This window comes from Aricia agestis, chromosome 8, assembly GCF_905147365.1.
Source record: "Aricia agestis chromosome 8, ilAriAges1.1, whole genome shotgun sequence".
Lineage (NCBI taxonomy): Eukaryota > Metazoa > Arthropoda > Insecta > Lepidoptera > Lycaenidae > Aricia > Aricia agestis.
Window position 1 is genome coordinate 17,196,877 of NC_056413.1, and position 23,636 is coordinate 17,220,512.

Here is a 23,636-nt window from a genome sequence, read left to right on the forward strand (position 1 = left end):
CGTCGGACACTTTGTTATGAAGACATTTTGATATGTTATTCCTTTTATTAACTAGATGAGCCGGTGAACTTCGTATCATTTTCTTCCTAATAAGATCTTGACTGGATTTCCATGAATATTTCAAGACTAACATTAGCCAAATCGGTTTAGCCGAGACTAACAAAATGGAAAAGTCATATTTATTTGTATAGATTATATGGCCTCCTACTACTGTTTCATACTGTGGTAATATTATTTGCATAATTAACACAGGGTTGAACAGTAAAACATCTTCGTAGTAATGCGCAGCGATTCGAACCCTCGGAATCGCTCGGTGTGCACAGACAAGTTACAACCGATTTTAGTGTGTGTATGAAAGTTTTCTACAGTAATACAATTTATATTGTTACAACATTTATTTAAAAGTAGGTTAGGTGCTACGTTTGAATTAGCATACATTATGTCTGGTAGAACAAAGTTTGTAAGTTTATCCGGCTCGAAGGACCATAACATGGCGTTTTCTTAGATATAAAGTCATCGATGGAGGAGGCGAGCGTGGAGGAGTGTCACGCGGAACCGGCGGAGAGCTCCGAGGAGATCCTGGCCAAGTACCGCAGCCCGGCCGGGGACAGACCGGACCGGGACAGATCGGACCGCGATAGACCGGACCGCGCGGACAGAACAGAGCAGGAGATTGAGAGGTTTGTTAGTTGTTTTAAGATTTGAAGAGAACAATATTATATTTTTAAAGCAAGATCGGTCTTAGAACGTATATTAAACCTACCACGGTTTATTTTTTATTAAAAAGTTAAAAACAATATTATACTGTAAAAATGTTAAATAACTTGCCTGAAATGATTGTCGCGGCATGCTCCATATTGAGCGTTAGACATAAATCCTAAGACATTTAAATTCAAAATTCAAATCAACCAGCAGTAAAATATAAGTACCACAATATAACTATAATTACGATTTGACAAAGAACGTTGATTGTCTAGGAGCGAAGGCGTGATCGACCTGAGCGACCCCGAAGCGTTCAACAGCATGAAGCGGCGGCTGCGAGCCGTGCTGTCCAACGTCGACCACAACGCAGACTTCGTGCCTAATGTGAGTATTGATAGGCGATATCACAATAGACATACGTCACGTTAATTATAATAATAATGGCTCCCACACCGGTTTCGGTGACGGCGGCCGGTTTCATTGAAACCAGGCCAGCTACGCAGGAGTAATTTTATAGTGCCCAAGTGTGTGCGCAGTACACAAAAGCACTCTCTATTCCTTTACTCTCATAACCCAGTGGGACGGAAGACCGACACGACCGGCGAGAGATCAGGCGCAGGACCGACTTTTTTACATGCCCATCCGACGCATGGATCATCTTACTGGTCAGACAATCAGGTGATCAGCCTGCATTGTCCTAACCAAACTTGGAAATAGCATGTTTCCAACGCGGGAATCGAAACCACGACCTCCGAGTTAAGAGCCGCGCTCTGTACCACTAGACCACGGAGGCGTTAATTATATATTTATCGGAACAGGAGAGGCCAGAGCAGGTACATCAGGGCATTCTTGGTCCTCGGACATTTTGATCACGGGAACAGACAAGTTTCTTGGTGGCTATCCTTTTGAAGGCTCTCGAACAGAATCCCTCCATTTTGTGTACCAACTTAACTAAATTTAGCTTTACACAATCTTTCAAATCTGATTGGCTAAAGTGAACAAGTTTGCCAACATATCAACGTAAAGATCATAATCAAATTCGCAACTTGACAATATGGCTAAAGTAGTAAAATAAAGTCAAATTAGTAACTGTGTACAAGCTCGCCAATCATGATCAAGCTATTAAGAAAGCTAGCATTGTCTACCAACATAACTTAACAAATAATAAATCAAATCAATAACCGTATTCAAGTTATAACATAGTCTGCCAACATTACATAACAAATTAATAAATCAAATCAGTAACCGTATTCAAGTTAAAATCAAAATGTAAAAGGATGTCTACCATTGTCTACCAACATTACATAACAAATTACAAAATCAAATCAGTCCCTCAAATCAAACCCTCTCTTAGCAAGGATTGCAGTTAATGGTTTAGTGAATATTTGCAAGTGTGCAAACTCCTGCCAGTAGATGGCGCTACAAGTCTCGATCCGACATATTCATTCTTTCTTGAGACGATTCGAATGAATATACTCTTGACTATAATTGAATTTTACTTATAAAGCAATTTTCCTATTTAAAACATCTGCTATTTCAAACGAGTGCGTTGTAATTTGATATCTCAGCAACTAGCGCTTACTTATAAAACACTAGATCATCATCACATAAGACAGTCTTACTAATAAGTAATAACATAAACCTGCGTACTGATGGTCACTAATTTATTTATGTAAATAATCAGTATTTGTGTTATGACCGTATCATTTTTTTTTCTAGCGATGCACAAGCATGTCTCTGGCGGAGTGGGTGCGTGCGGGCGCAGGGGCGGAGGGCGTGTCGTGCGGGCGCGCGTTGGGCGTGGCCGGTGGTGCGGGCGCGGCGCGGCTGGCGGCGGCGCTGCGGGCCGACCTCGCCGCAAGACGACCCTACGCCTCATATCTCGCTGCCTGTCGAGCGGCCTTGCTGCATCATACGCACCACCTTAGCGCGTATGTATAGCAAGGACTTATCATATCTTCGCGACCAACTACCATAACACAAAAATTATAGTTTTCAATAAAAAAAACTAGATTGACCAGTAAATTTCTTTTACGAATGGATGTTGTAAAGTTCGACAACTGATGATTCGGTGACTCATACAGTATGAGTCACCGTATGTGTATACTAAGGCCTGAACGCGGCTTAACGTTCCGCTTGTGTGTCATAATAAGACTACCGCACGTCTTAAAAAAAATTCTAGCATTTTTAACGGAACGTTCTGTGCCATAAGTTTTGAAACTGTGTTGAATGTTCAAACTGCCATATCCGAATTCTATACTTTATGGTTACATCAATATTAAAAATGAATATCTAAATAAATAACGTGTTAACAGTCAGACGCGCAACGCTCGCGCGGAAAGCACGGAGTTGGCGCGCGCGGCGGCGGCGGCGCGCACGCTGGAGCAACTCGAGCGCGGCGCGGCGCTGCGACGCGTCGCACGCCTGCACACACAGCGACCTATCAACGCTATGAACGGTGAGATATCTTATTATTCATACTAACATTATAAATAAAATGTTGTTTGTCTGTCTGTTAAATGTCTTTACGTTTACACTGCTGAAGCGATTTAGATGAAAAGGCATGGAAATACTTTCGAGTCGAGGAAATAGTTTTCATTGCGACAAAATAAACGTTCTTTATTATTTATTATTCTAATCTAAGGGAATAACTTACTTTTGAATCAGGTGGCGAGCTCATAGACGAGAAGGCGTCGCGTCTCGCCGCCAACATCAAGGCGATCACAGCTGAGATTAAAGCTGACCCCTCGTGGGAAGGTGAGTACAAAACTACAAAATGCTGCTTGCATTTTTGTATCTATTCTAGATGCTTATTCTTGTTTCTGTAACTTGTAGTTTTCTCTCTATAACTAATAAAATTAATCACACAATGCATACGTTATACAATGTTTTTCATTGTCTACGACGGTGGCGTTTACGGCCTATCTCATGAAGCGTTGGTGAGATAGGAATGAGTAACTATTTCTATTAGAAAGAAGGACGGTTAATAATTAATGCTGTTTCTAATCAAACATCATATTGACAAGCCAATTCAACAAAATGGCGGCAATGTTCTCAACTGCATGACAATTTCAGGCGCCACGTCGACGGTGCTAGAGAGCGCGGAGCTGACGGTGGAGCGCGCCGTGTTCGCGCGCCTCTACCTCTACATACTGTTCCCCAACGGCGACGGCGACATCGCCCGCGACCAGTAAGTCGCCAACGTGTATGCAGGCCGACGTATACGCATTACGCACGCACACAAGCTAGATATATTGAATTTTTTTTTCTAAAGAAAACTTAAACTTTGAGTAATGGTTTTGTTTGTTTGTCCGTAGCTCCTCAGCTTATGATCTAATTTTGTGAAAGCATGGGGGCTCCGTGGCAACGTGTTTCATGTGCCAAACAATATTTTATGTGATCAAATTATAGATTTTAACTTTTATTGTGTATACAGAGTGTTCAGCGAGCACGTGCGGCGGCTGGCCGGCGGCGCGAGCGCGGCGCGTCTAGGTCTGGCGGCGCGACACCGCTGGGCCGCGCCCTTCCCGCACGCGCAGGCGGTGCTGCGACAGCTGGCCGTGTGCCGCTCCCCGCGAGACAAGGTCAGCGATATATACCCGTCTTTGTTTAGCTTTTATATATACAGAGTGTACAGCGAGCACCTGCGGCGGCTGGCCGGCCCCGCGGCGGAGCGAGCGCGACAAAACGTAGGTACGGTGCCGCGGCGCGATAAACAAATTTTGGTGCAAAGGAGTTGCGGATGTCATCTAGTCTAGTATAATATAATATAAAAGAAAGTCGTGTTAGTTACACCACTTATAACTCAAGAACGGCAGAACAGATGTGGCTGAAAATTGGTAGGGAGGTAGCTTAGAGCCAGGAGACGGACATAGGATACTTTTTATCCCGTTCGACAGCGTTCCTGTGTGACTTGACATGAAACGTCAGTCACTATAAAACGTGGTATAACAAAAAAGAATCAGACTTGGAATAACAAAACGAAAATGACAGCTATGTAATTGACGTAAAATTACAGCTATGTAATGACGTATGGATGACAATTTGATATTTGTAAGAAATCAATATTAAAACTATTTCTATTAAATAAATAATTAACAAGTGGATTGAAGTGAAGTGAAGTTTAATTAATAATGCCGCGACTAAGACGATCGAATCTTTCCCGACAAAGCCGTAATGCAAGAAGAATACAAAATACTGCAAATGAAAGGACTGAAGAAGAACAAGAAATTGCACGTGAATGTCTGTCTGTCTGTCTGTCTGTTTGTTCCGGCTAATCTCTAAAACGGCTGGAGCTATTTTGCCGGGACTTTTTTTGGTAGATAGCTGATGTAGTAAGGTGTAACTTAGGCTACTTTATAACCGACTTCCAAAAAGGTGGAGGTTATATTTTACTTTTTTCATATTTGTTTGCGGACTATCCATCTTTGTTATTTTATTATAAGTACTATATTATGTTGATGCGGACGGAGTCGCGGGCAACAGCTAGTATAATATAATTATGAGTATCGTTTATAAGTAGTTTTGATAATATGTCACTAATTCGACACTTTGCCAGTACTCGTCACTCTTATAATGCGATTGTACGAATAAACTGTACTTTCATGTTTTTTTGGATTTGGACCTTAACAAAACAAAATGACATGATCATCCGTGTGCCCCATAGCAACAGTAGTAGTCACGGTGCCCTTGTTTTATTACGCAGGGCAAACGCTTTATGCGTGCCACTGGCTGGGGATGTGCCTCAATTCTGAGGGCCAACGCTAAAACCCGCGCGGGCCCACGCCCAACACACGTGACGTGTGTATAATGAAAAATAGTATGGGCAGCGCAGGCGCGTGCGACAGATGGCGGACACACGGCGCGGGCGCACGCTTTTCGCAATCGACGTTGTTTCCGTTGACGTCTTTTTGCCAAATAATAAATTAGTAAAAAATCCATGGTACTTAACACTATATACTAGCAGCGCTAAATGAGATGGGCGCAAGCGACGGGTGCCCGCTCGCCCGTGGCGGTCCTGAGACGCGTGCGCCCGCGCCTGCATCCGCCCGTGTTTTAGCGTTGGCCCTGAAGCATCCAGGGGGACATGTGGGACTGGCCGCGAACCTTGGGTAAGTTCGCGGTAAGAGCTCCCACAAAAAACTGCGAATTCGCTTCGCATCGCAAAAATCTGCTACAAAAATCATACTAAAAATTACATTGCGATGCGATGCAAATTCGCAGTTTTGTGCGGGAGCCCTTTAACAGGCGGTGCAGTAGTGTCGGTGCCTAAGCTAACCTTATATTAAACAGGTGGCGTGCGTGCTGCGTGTGGTGCGGTCGCTGAGCGCGACGCTGGCGCTGTCGAGCGGCGCGCCGCCCGCCGCCGACGACATCACGCCCGCGCTAGTGCTTATCATCATCAAGGTAACGACTACTTTTTAACCGACTTCCAAAAAACGAGGAGGTTATAATTATGTAAAATTATGTTAAAGTAAAAAAACCGTGTTGGATATGTTTTAGATTGCTTGTTGAAATGGTTTTTGTCGCGTCATTTAAAAACGACAAATACATTTCATATTATAAGCTATGGGCAAATTAAAGTGTATGCTTGAACCAATTTATGTACAAATTTTGGAAGCTTGAATCACTCTCCTCTGATGGCAAAATAGGAATCCCTTTTTTTACAGAGGTTTTTTTGATTGATAATTCTGTGTTATAAAAGTTGACCAATCGTGTTATACTATGCAATTCAAAGACAATAAGACATGATGAATACTGACAATGAACTATAATTTCTTAGCTATAGTCATTGCTGAGAAAAATCGATATCGCTAAAGCCAAATTATCAAGGGCTCGATCTAGTCATTTAGCCGCTCCGGGCAAAGATCATTTTCGCCGGTCTTTAGTACAAAGTAAACCATAGTACAAAGTAACCATTTGTTGGGCTGTATTTTCAGGGTACTTACTTGGCTGCTTTAAGGTCATCTAATTTTAGTTACAATATTAGAAGTAAACATATTAGTTATAGAAAGTAAAGAGCGTGAAGCCCGCCGACAAATCGCAATGTGGTTTGGCGGGTAATTAGATTAAGTTTTTTTTTGTGGAATTCTTCAATAAAGGATTTTATTATTTATTTATATAAGTCACAACTAAGCTAATTTTGTTGGGGCACAATGGTCGAATATTTAAGTAAACTATTTAAATATGTCTAATATCCAACCTGAACTAGGTTTGAAGGTAAAATTCTCAAACTTGGGGTAGTGTATGGCTAATGCCTATGTTGGAAGATAGGAATAAGTCAATTTTGCCGCTTCGAGCCCGGTTCACAACACAACAGAACAAACATATTAATAAAGCATATTACTCTTTGTTAATGTCGGTTGACAAACCTCCTTTTTTAAAGTCAGTAAAAATAATTGACGCTGCTAGTGCCGTGCTAACACACAATATTTACTGTCAGGTGAACCCGCCGTCGCTGCTATCGACAGTGGAGCTGGTGTCGTGCCTGGGCGGCGCGGCGCTGGCGGGCGAGGCGCTGTACTGGTGGACGCACTTCTGCGCCGCCGTCGCACACATCAAGACCATGGACTATCCCGCCGACTCCTAGCGCCCGCCCGCGCTGGTGAGAAAGGACCTTATTGTTATAGTTATTAAGGTGTACTCGGGGAATCGAGACAGTAGCGGTCATTGACTCCTTGTCAAAAAACTTGTCATTTTCTATATATATAAACCATCCCCACGTTCCATTTGATGTTAAAAACGATCAAAACGCTCAAAATATGGGGCATATTTTGAACGTTTTGATCGTTTTTAACATCAAATGGAACGCGAGGCATATATAAATTGACAGCGATTGACAATGAAGTGTCAGATGTTCCTAGAAAGTCCTTTAAGCCACTCTGACATTGGCAACTCACCGAGGCGGCCATTTTTAAAAGAAGTAGTCTAAGGGCGATACGCAGCGTATTAATACGCTGCGTATCGCCCTTAGGAATCGGAAAACTAACTTGACAAAAAGAAGACCCGGTCTTCTTTTTGTCAAGTTAGTTTTCCAATTGCTCCAATAAAGACAAGCATACCTTGTATGCAGCATAACATTTTATTAACTGATCATTTACCTGATCATCATAACTGATCATCAGTTTACCTCGGAGTTTCTAAGATATATTAATATGTTCTTACGTAGTCGACATATTAAAGTTGCTATTAAAGGTAAAAAACTCTAAAGGGACCTTAAATTCTTTAGATTTTTTTTTGTTTCAGATTTCAGCGCTGAAGAACTTAAAGTTATCAGTACGACAGTACACCGCGCGCTACGGACGCAGGCATTCCGTGTAGTCGGTGTAGACACGCTCGACACAAGTATTACATATTTATTAACATTAATAATCGTGAATACATTCAGACTACTAGTTACTTCAGAAAATTTAAATACAATCTGTAATCATTATAATCTTAGGGCGAATCCACGTTGGAGTTGATAACCAGTGGCGGGGCAAGACCAAAATTTGATGTGGGCAAGATATGTTTTGAGAGGCCCCCTGATGATGACGATGTTTTGCGATTGATGACGCAAATCCGTCCGATTTTGTTGAGAGAAATATTTTTTTAATACTCAATTCTCAAATTTTTATTTACAAAAATATGAGTTTGATAGTCATATTTTTATAAATAGAAACTCGTAAATCCGAAAAATACCCTCGTGGTGAACGTGGCGCGAGGACCCTAGGGTCGCGAGACCGTAGGCGGTCGCCCACGTCGCCTACGCCTTTAACGCCGCCTCTGTTGATAACCATGATTGCGAAGCTGCGATAACACAAGCGAAAAACGAATATAGGTATGGTTGTAACAAAACTAAGTGATGATACTTCAGGGTTTGTATGTGTCCCTTATACTATGTGTTAGTGTAAACACCGTTATCCTTGAAACCATCAAATGAGCCCGTCAAAATGAACAACTTTTTCTATGAGAACAATGCTGGGAACTCAAAAAAAATATGATACACATACGGATGCCCGGATCGGCAATTTGTATGGGTATGAAGACGGATTTTCTTGAGTTCTCATGGAAAAAGTTGTTCATTTTGACGGGCTGATTTGATGGTTTCAAGGATAACGGTGTTTACACTAATATCTTGTAAAAAGTTTACTGTGGGAGTAGCAACGCTGACAGTTTTTTTTTTTGTAATTTGTAGAGTCATCGGGTCAAGCACCCGAGCGTGAAAAAATGTTATTCGTTCAGCGCTGCTACTTTCACAATAATAATTATCTATGGACGTTTTACATCACATCAGTCTGGCCCCGTGCTAAGTAAATTATACTACACATATATTTTAATACACATCCATGACCCAGGAACATTGAATCCTGTATACTTTTGCGATCGCTTTTATTGGTCAATCATAAGCCAACGTGGAAAGTCATTAGAATAATTCGGATAATCTGCAAATAATAGTAAGGTGTTTGTCCACGAGAGGTCACTCTCGGCCTGTCGCCTAATCTGTGGAGCTTTATTTCTAACTAAAATCGTTAGTGGTATACTCGCTTGTGCTACAATTTACAGAATCCTTTAATTCATTTATTTATTGTAAAAAAAGTTTAATGACCAGAAAATAAACTAAGGGGCTATTTCGCCACTTCCTAATAAGTGCCGGATATGCCACAACTTACCTGACAGTCTAACTCTGTCAGATAAGTTGTGTATGTGAGCATATCCAGCACTTATTAGAAAATGTTGAAACAGGCCCATAGTGAAATTAAAAATGATTGTAATGTTTATGTCAAATCATAGACTGTGAATCAGAAACTACTGCCAGATTTCTTAGTTTTCTTTTTAAGTTTGTTTCATTTGGTTGGCTAACGTCAAAACGTAACCAACAACGCTATTGAATAGATAAACTCCTGTCAAAAACCCCAGAAAAATAGCTAAAAGCACTAAAGCTAGGTAGATTGTTTTGCAAGCGAGGACATCCTCGGGTCGCGGCCTGGAAGAACATTCTGTGATCGATATTGTAACTCGAGAGATATTTTTGGATGCGTCTTAGCGTGATAGATGAGGGTAAAGCGATATTTTTATTGAATTTATTGTATAGACGTTTTCGAATTTCGAATAATTTAATGTAAAAATGTGGATTGCGCGCGATTATGATTAGATTTAACGTTAAGATGGATATCCGAGTGATTTTATCTCAATCGATATAATATGTTCTAAACTTTCATGAAGCTTTAGCATTGTAGAACACTTTCAGGCAGTAACTATATGTAATAAATGCGGTAATTATCATGTTCATGAAGGTTTAATGCTTATAATAATATGACGTCACCCGACGTGAATGTGTCCGTCAGTGTTTTGACAACATCTAATTATGCCTGCTATAAGACAAATGTTTTATATAATTACAATAGTCTGCAGTGGGCGTTACACAGTGGCGATGCGTACAGTATTTTTTATCGCAGTCCACTGGTAAAAAAGCCGTTCAATCAAACAGCTAGTCGTAGTAATGACGTTGTTCAGTCAAAGGGCTAGCTGTTTGATTAAACGGCTATTTAAACCAGTTCACTGCGACATTTTCAAGCGCATCCCGCACATCCTAAATAACCAGTGTATATAAAAAGATAGGCACTAGTCTCGTTTCCCGCAAAGCCCACGCTTGAAAAGTTCAAATTATTACGATATCGTAGTACCTATACATTTTGTGTCATATTATTCCACATCATAACGTCTAAGCTAAATTATTGTGAACGTTTATTCCATAGACTTGTATCTAAAGTTACAACGAAATCTTATTAGGTACTTGATGCATGTTAGCTGTAAGTAAACTTCTATCGAGACTAATTTAGGGATCTGTAGATAATGTTTTTAATATATTATTGTTGTAAATCTTAATAACATTTTATTACATTCCTAGACTGAAGAATGCCATTTCGGTATTGTAGTTCGTATACTCGGCATTAATCAGCGCCATCTAGTGAATGAATTCTGTAGATGTATTTAACACTCCTAATATTACCAATGCTTGGAACCACCTATTCAATAGTTTCTAGGAATTTCAGTTAAGTTTTGTGAATACTAATCCAATTGTATGCAATCAGTAAATAATTGACGCCATAAGATATTTTAGTAAAATTAGGCTAAATAAAAATAAAATTCTCTAGGCTAAAACGTAAGTTGCGGTAGGTTCTATCGTACCCGCAACTCTGCAGCGCTGAGTGGAGCACCGAGCACCATGGGGTTTTAGTGGGTAGACCAGTCCCACATACCCCAGCCGGTATCCCCAATTTGCCGGGGATGCGTAAAGCATTTCCCCATGCTAAAAAAAGGCTAAAAAGTATCAACACCTTTTTATAGCCTCTATGATCAAAAATTAATAACTTTGCTTGGTCTCGTAGAAATCTAAAGAGGCACATTACTGCTTATATTTTACTGATTGCTAACATGATATTGACATCCTAAATCCATTTGTACTAAATTATGTGGGTACAAAAGCCCTAAGGGTGTGTATTTGTCGATGTTTTTTCTATTGCAAACTTGGAACTTATTAAACCTGTGATAAGTAACAAATCACACTATGCAGCACATTAATTTCTATTAACATTCAATAATACAAAACTTACGACGACGATCTCCGTTTAGTTGCAGGCCCATGTTGGATGCGAGTAGCAGGAGATCGGTCATCTTGGCGTTCATTAAGAGAGGCCTATGTCCAGCAGTGGACGACTATAGGCTGATATGATGATGATGAATACAAAACTTAACTAACTTCCTGGTGTAGGTACTAACGCTTTACAGTAGAATTGTATTCTAAATATTCTCTACTAACGTATCTTGCCTAGGATGTAAATGTAGACTGCAAATGTATAGCTCACTATTTTAATATTCTAGTTATTTATCATGTAATCAGAAGAAATATATTGTTAGTAACTTATGGGCCTGTTTCTTTGCTTTCACTTCCTTTATATCACTTTCTCTCATTTACGTTAGTTTTTTACAGCATAGTTTTATGTTGACGTGTTTCAAAGGAAACACTCACGCGGGCGCACGCTCGCGTGTAGGCGCGTGCGACGGGCTGTTAACGCGCGGCGGTCGGCAGGCACACGCTTTTCGCAGTCGTCGTTGTTTCTGTTGTCTTTTTGCCAAGTTATAAATTTTAGCGTTGGCTCTCAGATATGTTAATGCGAAATATTTATTATTTAATAATAAAGCTATTAGCTAGATAAGGAAAGTAGTGAAACAAAAACTGCGTTGGCATATACAATATGTACTTTATTGCATATTTGGATTTTATCTTTTTATAAACATTACTCTTAAAAGTAACTTCCCAGCAGTCCTGAAACAAAAAGAAGTGTAATTAGCAAAATGCGATATTTCTGTTTAAAAAATAATGTATAAAATATCATCATCAGTTATATTTTAACGTCATGGCATTCAGCAGTAGCAAATAAATTGTTAATTACATCATGTACATTTCTACCACTCTGGGTACAAAATATTCAAATTATTAAGGAAAAGAAAGCCATGAACATATTATTTTGTCTTTCCTGCTTCATAACTTTAACAAGTAAAATGTAATATTTACCTATCACAAAAGAGTTAACTTAAGATCTTGGCCTCTCCTTCTTCTCTTTGTACAAGGCGAGCAGCGACACATTGGCTACCTTCACCACCTGAAAACAACAATACATGATCAAGTGGAAATCTTCAAACTACGGACGTGACTCGGCAATGCATCAGATATGCTTCGTACATCATGGCACTCAGAGTAGCAAATACTCCACAATGATTTTAAAATCATCATTAGTGAACTCAGCATATTGATATCATAATGTAATTTTAAGAATGAGCTTTTTACATACATATTATTACTGAAATCATCAGTATCAGACTGCCAATTTCAAGCATTGTCAATGCTTTTTTTTTTAGATTATATTATGATAACAGTTTAAAAACGAAAATTGAATACAAATAGAAGACATACCTTAAATCTGACTCCAGGAATGTCACCGACGGCATGACCCTTACGACCGAAACCTGCAACTAGCACTTCATCGTTCTCCTCAATGTGGTTGAGACAACCGTCACGGGGTACGAACGCCGTCACCTTTTTACCATTCTTGATGAGCTGGACCCTGACACACTTTCTGATGGCAGAGTTGGGCTGCTTGGCCTCAACACCTCTGTAAAAAAATACTTATTCTCAATCCTTGAAGTCACAATAACTAAGAAACAAACATGAATAGCAAACATTTTTGATGTATTAAAGCCACATGCTAATAAAACAAAAATGTTGAACAAGATACTTAAAAAACGAATTATATAAATATATGATGTAAGTTCATAAACAAGCTTAATTGGCCACATGGTCTTTTAGAAGACCATGTGGACATAACAGAGTTTTTTTTACAGAATCTAACACCTCATTTGCATAATATAACCTATTTGAGTTGAACGCACACTTAGCCAAACCGAATGAATCAAATTCCACAAGGCCTTTCTGGGGTCCTGCCAGATTTGACCAATTCGATGTGGGCAAATGTAGGGTTTCATAGGATTTTATGTAAGAATTCTTAATTCAGTTTCTTTCAGCTTGTTCCATTCTTTTGGCTCCACAGTCTGGTCACAGGCTTTACTTTCTTATATTATCCACAACTCAAGCACAAATATCAAATTATTGCAATCTTAAACAGCAACAAATCATATCCAGTACTCCCCAAATAACATACAAGTTATTGAAATATTAACCCCTTAATATTAAGACCAAATCATTACATAAAGTTTAATGCAAATGCATTTTTGTTTTAATTTTTTAATGCATTATAGAAAAGCTACACAAAAAGTCCCAAAAGGATACAAGAAACACATGGAAGGGTTGGCCTGAAGGAAACGGGGCAATATGGGAAAAAGTCAACAGAGCCCCACTCGGTGGTTCACAAAAAAGTAACCACGATGGCTAACCCACCCAAGTTGTAGTGGGTAAAATTTTCTTTCCACAGGTGTTGATTTTTGAGAAAAGTTTATCGGAGCTTTTTTGCTTTCCTTGGCGGTTTTTAAGTCTTTTTTCCATAGTGCCCTGTTTCCTTCAGTCCAACCCACAGAAGGTGTATGGTACTACTTACTACTACTTCAAAAATTTACAAAAAAAATTCAATTCTTGAAAAAAAAAACTATTCAGCTAGCATTTATAACTTAAGTAGCTATCAACAAAGTCCACATGTACTTAATTTTATGTTGTACTACTTTCCATCAATAGTAAGTAGTAATCAAGAACAGTGAATGAAGATAAACAATTTCTCTAGTTCAATGACCTGCATAGATAAACATGAATCGCAACCGAAGAAATCGACGCCGCCTCTCGCAGTATTATCCTGTGATTGTAGTAGAAACACATTCACAGGAATAATACGGCGTAGGGAAGCGCCAGGACTCCTGGACTCCGCTGACCAGCGCACACTTCTCGGTTTCGTAAACACGATGAATACGTAATTACAAGCTGAAACATAATGTCGATAAGTAGGCGATAGAGGAGTGGATACTTACACTTTTTCTAGGACGATTCCCTTGGCGTGAGATGCACCACCGAAGGGGTTAGCCTTCCATCTTGTTCCCATGTGGGCTTTTTTGTAATCTTTGTCCGCCCATCGCTGCTCCCTGCGATGGTTCACGTGCTTCCGCGCGGTACGGATACCCCGCGGCTTGCCTAGAAATTCAAGTAGCCGGTTATGATCCTAAGTTTACACATTACTTCGAAATCGATGCACTACACTCGAGATACCTAAACATGAATGGGAATTTCTCAAAAACACTTCACATCGAGCGAGCCTTTAACGAGATGATAATGGATGAGTTTTACACCACGAGAAAAACATGTCTGCGCCATGGCCGACACCTTGGCATGCGCGGGTGTTAAGTTATTTTTTGATGCAATTACTGAGATAATTATCACTTCACAACAATTAATACATAAAAGCACTTTAACTTTCGTAGTTCACTACATAAAAATAAATAAAATTCCAATTTTTTCACACGAAACCGTTTCTTACCCATTTTGATAGCACGACACCGATCGGCTACGGATGGGAAAAGAATTAATTTTTGGCCAGCGACAAACTTCAAATCAACAAAGTAGCCAACATAACAAAAAAACATAGACAGTCTATTAGGGCAACACTAAAATAAGGCGTCGGCAGACGGCATTATAATAATTAATAAACAATGGCTTATAATTAATTACTGATCACCAGAAATAGTAACATTTCACAGACAAAAATAGTAAACGATCACCAAAATACAGACCACCATTTTAATGTAAAATGATAACCAAAGATTTAACACCTTAAAACCAAAAATAGTAAATGATCACCAAAATAAGTAAATGATCACCAACATTATACTTACATTTTAAAGTAAAATGATCACGAAAATTAGTAAATGATCACCAACATTATACTAGCATTTTAATGTAAAATGATCACCCAAGATTTATTATCTCGCTAACCTATTTATGCAAAATGACTCCAAATAAATTATTGTTACTTAAACCAAAAGTAGTAAATGATCACCAACATTATACGTTAGCATTTTAATATAAAATTATAACCAAATATATTTTTATTTAGCAAATATCCTATTAAAGAGAAGAAGACATAGACGGACAGACAGACATCAAAGTCTTAGTAAAAGAGTCCCGTTTGTACCCTTTGGGTATGGAACCCTAAAAACGGGACTCTATTACTGAGACTTCGATGTCTGTCCGTCAGTCTGTCTTACTCTAGGGCCTAGGCTGTATCTCAAGAACCGCTCAAGCGAGACTTCTAAAAATTTCACAGATTGTGTATAGCCCGTCAAAAAAGTCACGACATTAATAGAGTCGCCACTTGTTTCCGGTGTGGCCTCTTATGGCCACACTGTATCCAGTCACTATAAAAGATTTTGATACTTTATATTAAATACAGTTTAAAAAACACGTTGTAAATATTATGATTTATACATATTATGTAGTTAAGAATGCCAGAAACTCTCTAGTAGAAGCGTGGAACGAGTCATGGAGACTGAGCAGTCAAACAAAAGCAGTTCATTATCAAAAAATTCAACCCGTTATCCCAACTAAGCCTTGGTTTGCTAAAATTCATCTCTCTAAAAACATAACAACATCGATTATTCGAATGAGACTAGGTCATTTGTGCATTCCTACACACCTTAAGAGAATTGGCGTTCGACGTGATGATTTATGCGAGTGTGGCGAAATTGGTGATTTAAACCATATTATTTTATCCTGTCCTCTCCATGATCATTCCAATTTATATCATAGCACATTGATTCCTATCCCATTTCCTACTTCTGTAAATATTCTACTTCATTATAATAATAAAAATGTATATAATTGTTTAAGTAATTACTTATCTTTAAATAACATTAATATTTGATTTTGTATTTCATTGTAATTTATTTATATGTAGAGTTTTAAACTATATTAATTAACTAATTCCAAATTCCGTTCCTATTATTCCTTCCGCTAGTTCCTTACCTTTTACTCGTCTGTGGCACAACATACGCAAAATTGTGTCAAGTTGCCAAGAGAAAAAAAAAACAAGTTGACAAATTGAAAATTGATTATTGTTTTCTTTTTATTTAATTTTAGATACTATTATACTGCATTTATACATTCGCGTTCGCTATTCGCCTCGTCATTCGACGTTGATTCGACGAAACATTCGTATACGAATGCTGTCGCGAACTTGGTCGCGAACTACCGTTCACACATTCGTGGGGCGATTCATTTTGACATTCGCACACGAACATGGAGGACGTGTTCATATTATGATAGCAATGTTGAATGAAAAATATGAAATTTATTATAGCGATACTTTGGGTTCCAAATGAGCTCTTCCTTTTTGTAAAATTCTAGGAATTCTAAAATTCGCCTTTCACTTCACTCCATTTTTATTACATAATAATAATAATACTAAAATATACTAATAATAATATTTATTAAAAACCAAAATATATTTCCTTATTATATTAGCCAAACTTCATAGTAGTTTGTCGGCGGGCTACGTGCTCATAAATATTACTAAGAAACTAATAAATATAATACTTATTATACCTACTTTAACAACAAAATAATATAATCTTATAACATTGTACTAACATTATTATAATAATAACATGATAACATAATACTATACACTGTACTAAAAATAGGCTTATTTTCAGTACAGTGTACTATGTATGTTCAGCTTTGTACACGTCCTGTAGGGTCGGACGCTAGCTGTCAACTGAATGCAGGCGAATGTGTAAACAGTAAGTTCGTATTCGCTATCGTATATCGCCCTTTGATTCGCGCCCGAAAAACCGCTCGCAACGCGAATGCCACGAATAGTGAGGTGAAGTGCGAGGCGAATAGCGAGCGCACTGTTTACACATTCGTGTTCGACATTCGCCTCGTGATTCGCCTCGCTATTCGTGCGAATGTATAAATGCGGTATCAACGCGAATGCCACGAATCGCGAGGCGAAGTGCGAGGTGAATAGCGAGCGCACTGTTTACACATTCGTGTTCGCCATTCGCTTCGTGATTCGCCTCGCTATTCATGCGAAAGTATAAATGCCGTATTAGACAATGCTTAAACGGCCAGTCTGTGATAAGCTGAGTCCCAGAGACAAGAATTGAAAAAAACTATGTTGAAGTCAATATTTTTTACAAAATATAGGTAGCAGTCCTAATGTCGTTTGCAAGTAAGGTCGAATTTCGACCATTGGGCGATCTCTAGTTAAACATGAGTTAAACGAACACGGCTAATTTGGTAAAGTAAATTACCTACCACAGGGTAAATACAAAAAGTAACCATAAACAACAACTTGACAAAAAGTTTTTTTATACAGCTTGACTGACATTTTGGCATAAACGTCATTTGATTATCATCAGTCATCAAATTCGGCTTTGTTTTTTAAAGTTGAATATTTGTATTTCTCATTCAGAAACCATTATATATTTAAAAAATTAAGATCCGATAAAATAAATAATATAACATGACATTAAACCTGGGAAGAAAAGACGGTGGTCCTGGGTACGTGGGCATTCAGTTCTGTCAGGAGTGCAATAACATGTTATACCCGCGCGAAGACAAAAACAACAAAGTCTTGCTTTACGCCTGCAGAAACTGCGATTACAAACAGCTAGCGGACTCCAACTGCGTGTACGTCAACAAAATTATGCACGAAGTGGACGAGTTGACGCATATAAACCCTGATGTGGTTAGTGACCCTACTCTCCCTCGTACAAAAGATCATATGTGCCCGAAGTGTAACCATCGAGAGGCCGTATTCTTCCAGGGACAGACGAGACGCGCCGAAGAAGAGATGAGACTGTATTACGTATGTACAAGTTGCAAACATCGGTGGACTGAATGAAATGTTAGTAGTAAGTGTAATCTTTATGTAAATGTAACAATAATTTCTCTAAATTCGTTTTATAATAAAGTATTTTTTGAAGTTTTAGTTTTATTCTAGCAAGAGAGAACTGCAGACAATTATTCTTTTTGGTATAGCAGCCTTAAACAGATTTATCTTATCATTAATTGCTTTATATTTTTCTTAAGTAAAGCATAGTTTAGTTTTTGGTAACTTGGTATATATATTGTACCTTTATAATATTATTCATCAAGAGGGGTTTCTATTTATATAAGGGGTAAATAAATAAATTATGATCCATTTTAATTAATAACTTTATTAACTAAAAATATTATAGCCAAGCCACATTTTCAAATTTAACAATTAACAATTCACAGCCATTTATTAATTAACAGTATATAATTAAATAATTTCCTACAAAAAACACCAAAGATTATAAACTGTTTAATAATACAGTGACAGGTTTTTTGAAATACTAGAAAACTGGATTTTAGCTGTAGAATAAAAGTTTGGGGAACAGATTTTATATAGTATTGTAGCAGTATGTGCCAAAGCTTAAAAAGTCTTACAATCTGGCAGAATAAATCAATCAATAGCTTTAAATTCCCACATATGTATAGGGAAAATAAAAATCCATCCATACTAATATTAAAAATGCGAAAGTGTGTCTGTCTGTGTGTCTGTCTGTCTGTTACCTCTTCACGCTCAAACAGCTGAACCGATTTTGCTGAAATTTGGCATGGAGATAGTTTGAGTCCCGGGGAAGGACATAGGATACTTTTTATCCCGGAAAAATTTAAGGTTCCCGCGCGATTAACTAATTTTGGCGCAAAGAAGTTGCGGGCGTCATCAAGTATCATATAGTTAACTTGTAAACATAAAGTATTATGTACAACATATTAGTACATTTAAACAATAATTATATTTAAATTTTAAAATGTTGCCATAACTTTATTCAATTGTGTAAAAAATATGGTTAATCACACAGGAAGCGGTCTCTTTGGTCTGAAGGAGCAATACTTTCATTGTTATGTATATTTGCCAGTTTTTTTTTAAATAATTTAATAAATCGAAAATATACTTTTTAATTGACTTTTATACAAATTATATAGTTTGAAATACAAATATAATAAATTAAGGCTAGACACCCATCGTACCAGTTTTAGGACGGACATTAGATCTCTTCTATGTTAGTGTCCAAAACTTAAACTGCACTCTAACGTTAGCTACTAGTGACAATATCTAATTATTATGATATGTTCAACTACAACAATGAGATCTACAGCATTGTCTATAACATTCTAATCCATAATATAATAAAGAATCTTCTATTGAGTTGCCTGAAAATAAAGTATTCTTATTTGGTAAAACTCTAAATGCCTACTTAACAAAAAATAAAATAATAACATTCACACAAACATAATATAGATAATAATACGAACACACAAAAATAAGAGAACAATAATTATTGTAAAAAAGATTCAAGTTTTTTATATTTTATTATTTACTTAACCTTCAGGAAGACATGAGAGAATTAATAATATTTTTGAGATTCTGAATCATAAAAAGAATATTTTAGATAAACAAATTCTGTGATAAATATAATGTAGGTAGATGTAAATTCTAAAACCGTCGTCTGCAAAACGCCTTAGGCGCTTTGCAGACGATGGGGCGGGGTGGGCTTTTTCTCCAAGAAGCAATAAAGACCGCGTCTGCCCGTCGATGTCTGCGGCTGCCCTCGCCGCGTACACAAAGCACACGCCGCGCCGTCTGCGTTACTGCATGTAAACTGGTTTGTGTGATCCACAACGCACGTACGCACACGGTGGGCAAAAAGACCGCGCTGCAGGTGCCCGGTGGGCACTGGCGGCGCATGTCCGCGGCTGCCCGCCGTGGATCACACAATCCAGTTTACATGTAGTAACGCAGACAGCGTGTGCTTTGTGTACGCGGCGCGGGCAGCCGCAGTAATCGACGGGTGTACGTAAATGACCGGCCCGCCCCGCCCCGTCGTCTGCAAAGCGCCTTAACATCCAATCTATATTTGCATTCTAGGTAGCAGGCAAAATAATAATGGCAAGAATTGTCTAGGTATCAACTGTTCTAAAGTACAGAAGTATAGTGGTATAATATTATGTTAGTTTTAATCAAACAATTTAACTGTTAGTCTAGTGAAAGCTCATATTGAAATGTGCACTAAATACTAAACATGTCTAGTAAAACATAACAAGTGTATATTACGTAGGTACATCGTACAAGTTGTAACTAATTAGTAATTACTTATTAGGAAGACAGACTATATAATATAGGTTTAGGTACTAGGCATAAGGAGATCTATTTAACCCTGCTTGAAATAAGCATTACTTTAAGTGGATGCTAGTACTAATTCTTAACATTACTAATTGAATGTTTTCTGTAAGAATACTATAGTGATTACTGTTCATGCAGGAATTAACGAATCAATAACCTGGGCTAAGGACAGTTTTAAATAGTATAAATAAAAATTATGGTCTGATAGTCTCTTGTAGGCTCGATCTACGATCGACTAATATGAGGTTCTCGATCAACTAATATTATAAAGTGGAAGAGTTTGATTGAACGCGCTAATCTCAGGAACTACTGATCCGATTTGAACAATTATTTCAGTGCTAGATTTATCGAAGAAGGCCATAAGCTCTATTTTATTACACGCTAAGACTAATAAGAGCGAAGAAATAGATGAAAATGTGGAAAAAACGGGGGGAAATTATTTGAAAGGGCTTATTTGAACGTGCTAATCTAAGGAACTACTGGTCCGATTTGAAAAATTATTTCTGTAGCCCATTTATCAAGGAGGGCTATAAGCTCTATTTTATTTTTATCACGCTTAGATTAATAGGAGTCAAGAAATAGAGGAAAATGTTCAAATAATCAGCCAAGTGTGAGTCGGACTCGCGCACGAAGGGTTCCGTACCGTATTAGAGCTAAAAATAGCCCAAAAATTGTAATGTTTGTATGGGAGTTTAATGTTATAGTCTGTATATTAATAGTATAGTTCAAATATAATTAAGGATTTTGTAAAAATGTCAAGTGCCTAGATACCATTATTGATATCAAACAAAAAATAGCAAAAAAATCAGGTTTGTTGTATGGAAGCCCCCCTTAAATATTTATTTTATTTTGTTTTTAGTATTTGTTGTTATAGCGGCAACAGATATGTACACATTCTGTGTAAACAGAAGTCTAGCTATAGCCGTTCTTGAGATACAGCCTGGAGACAGACACATGGGCGTACCGAGGGGGGGCAGGCAGGTTTTATTCTTTATAAACACCTAGCTTATATTGGCGTAATTTGCCGCCCCCCCCCCCCCCCCCCTTTGGCCCAGAATCTGGGTAATTTGCCCCCCCCCGGCCTAGAACCTGGGTACGCCCATGGACAGACAGACATTGAAGTCTTAGTAATAGGGTCCCATTTTTACCCTTTGGGTACGGAACCCTAAAAAACGGGGGAAATTATTTGAAAGGGCTTATCTTACGAACTAAAGGAGCAATTTTTCTGTTATTTGGCACAGATAAGAAGTAGACTACGTGAAGGATCATAGGCTATTTTTTGTGGACTAATTTGTCTGTGAAAAACTCATTTACGCGGGAACGTCTAGTTTAATTATAATATGCATCCGCGCCGTACTTATAACTCAACTAGCGACCCGCCCCGGCTTCGCACGGGTATAAAATATAAAGCCTATGTCACTCACTGAAAAAATGATTAAAATCGATACAGTAGTGGCCCGCATTAATGGCCGGTACCGCCGCAAAAGCTACGTCCCGCAGTTTTTAAATCTGTAATATCTTCGAAAATATTCATTTAAATCATATACCGTACTTACTGTAAATAAAAAGGCCAAATAGATCTATATTAAATTAACAGCTAGTGATGCCACACAAGTCACAATACAACCAAACTATGAGCAATATGTAACGATCTATTTAAATACATGCGTACTTCGTTGTGTAGCGACTAGCGGCCGAACCGCTCTGTCGCGCGGATGCATATAAATCAAGCCTTATTCGCGCACGAATATGTCTATTGGTATCTCGTTTCCATGCATACGTCATGCGACGGAATGATGAAACGGATGAAAATATGTAATGGGTACTTCAAACGTGTGTGGAGAAAACGAGTTGCCTCAACTCAATAGCTCCAAATCTCTCAGCAAGCAGCTGGGTTTATTATTAAATAACTATTAAAGATGTGTTAAGATAGTTGGTACTAACATGGGCGTACCCAGGTTCTGGGCCAGGGGGGGCAAATCAGATTTTTTATAAGCTAGGTGTTTATAAAGAATAAAAAAATAATAATTTTAGTTGTAAAAATATTGTATTGCAAACAAATGCCAAAAATTCGTTTTCTTAATTTTTATAGATGAAAGTACTAGATAATATACTTAGTAGGGGCGTCAGCATGATCCAGGGGGGGGGGGGGGCAGCTGCCCTACTAAATAATAATTTTGCTACTATTGCCTATTGGGTTAATAAAATTATTATTATTGTTACATTACTCGTTTGAACATTTAGGTAGGTATTTTTAGTGTCATGTTCAAGCAGGTATCTATGAATGTCCTATGTTAAGTGTGCGTAGTGCTTTCTAGGGGTTTGAATAATATCAATAGTATCAAATGTAAGCTCTGCAAAACAACCATATTTATCTATAAAGCCTAAAAGCTCAGGATTTTATTAAAGAGCAACTAGCAAGTAATTAATTCTACATACTATTCTAGAATAGAATTATTACATCTCACAGTAGAACTATTGTAGTTACTAATTTTCCGTCTGATTAATAAAAAAAAATTTAAGCTGCTTAAAACAAAATCTGTTTAATATCTTTATCTGGAACATTAGAAAAACTCTATAGGCCATATGATTTATATGAAGCTTAAATTCACAAAATAAAGAACACTATAATAAGATATAAGAGCACTATAATAACTCAATTTTTTAAAGCCATTAAAACAGTTAAGTTCGTACTGCAACGTGACGAGTTGATGCAATAATTATACATTTTTATGAGTCCTCCAAATTGGAACAAACTGCGTTACACCACGGGCGGTAAGTATAGCATTCAAAAAGTTTTTAATGGCTCTAATTAGTTGCAATGTGAACTGAACCTAAGGGTTATGTAACCACCTCTGATAGAGAGGGAGTTTTATGCCGAATACCGATTCGGGAGTGCACTAGACACTCGCATAGGTAAAATAACTCTGAATGGGCGGCATCATAGGACGTAGATACTAGATATGCATTACTATCTCGCCGAAGATTTAGTTACGGTAGTACTACAGTCTAGCCAAAGTGACAGATAGCCAAAAAAAAAATTATTTTGTCCCTTAAATCTGCCATCTTTTCTATTACTTATACTGGCTCTATGCTATTAGGATGCGCGATCAGAAGTAACGAATACCGGTTTAATTCAATGGTAGTTCAATGGCTGAGTAAGTAATTTCCTAGATTTAGTCTTTGAAATAAATCTTAGTAAGCATTATAAGTTTTAGATCACATAATTACTAAAGA

The 23,636-nt window shown here is 38.0% G+C and overlaps 3 protein-coding genes and 1 long non-coding RNA gene across 5 annotated transcripts in view; 2 read left to right on the forward strand and 2 right to left on the reverse strand.

Moving 5' to 3' along the window:
* Positions 1–8,088, forward strand: part of LOC121729847 (receptor-mediated endocytosis protein 6 homolog) — a 30,455-nt gene extending 22,367 nt beyond the window's left edge. For both annotated transcript variants that reach the window (XM_042118489.1, XM_042118490.1), the window contains exons 24-33: positions 506–680; positions 978–1,086; positions 2,422–2,633; positions 3,018–3,160; positions 3,370–3,459; positions 3,778–3,892; positions 4,139–4,286; positions 5,995–6,108; positions 7,145–7,306; positions 7,948–8,088. In XM_042118489.1, coding sequence (XP_041974423.1) covers positions 506–680; positions 978–1,086; positions 2,422–2,633; positions 3,018–3,160; positions 3,370–3,459; positions 3,778–3,892; positions 4,139–4,286; positions 5,995–6,108; positions 7,145–7,291 — 1,253 coding nt within the window. In that variant the 3' untranslated portion in view covers positions 7,292–7,306; positions 7,948–8,088. The remainder of the gene's footprint in view (positions 1–505; positions 681–977; positions 1,087–2,421; positions 2,634–3,017; positions 3,161–3,369; positions 3,460–3,777; positions 3,893–4,138; positions 4,287–5,994; positions 6,109–7,144; positions 7,307–7,947) is intronic.
* Positions 4,151–16,638, reverse strand: LOC121729853. Its single transcript, XR_006036016.1, has 3 exons — positions 16,628–16,638; positions 5,561–5,647; positions 4,151–4,163 (listed from the first exon to the last, which is right to left on the reverse strand). It is a non-coding gene; the product is annotated as an uncharacterized LOC121729853 (long non-coding RNA).
* LOC121729851 (40S ribosomal protein S23) lies at positions 11,926–14,845 on the reverse strand. Its single transcript, XM_042118497.1, has 5 exons — positions 14,721–14,845; positions 14,218–14,377; positions 12,659–12,857; positions 12,260–12,347; positions 11,926–12,010 (listed from the first exon to the last, which is right to left on the reverse strand). Exons 1-4 carry the CDS (start codon positions 14,824–14,826, stop codon positions 12,279–12,281), a joined length of 534 nt encoding a protein of 177 aa, XP_041974431.1. The 5' UTR covers positions 14,827–14,845; the 3' UTR covers positions 11,926–12,010; positions 12,260–12,278.
* A 957-nt stretch (positions 16,639–17,595) lies between the features above and the next one.
* LOC121729852 (DNA-directed RNA polymerase II subunit RPB9) lies at positions 17,596–18,170 on the forward strand. Its single transcript, XM_042118499.1, has one exon. It carries the CDS (start codon positions 17,709–17,711, stop codon positions 18,087–18,089), a length of 381 nt encoding a protein of 126 aa, XP_041974433.1. The 5' UTR covers positions 17,596–17,708; the 3' UTR covers positions 18,090–18,170.
* Positions 18,171–23,636: the final 5,466 nt, after the last annotated feature.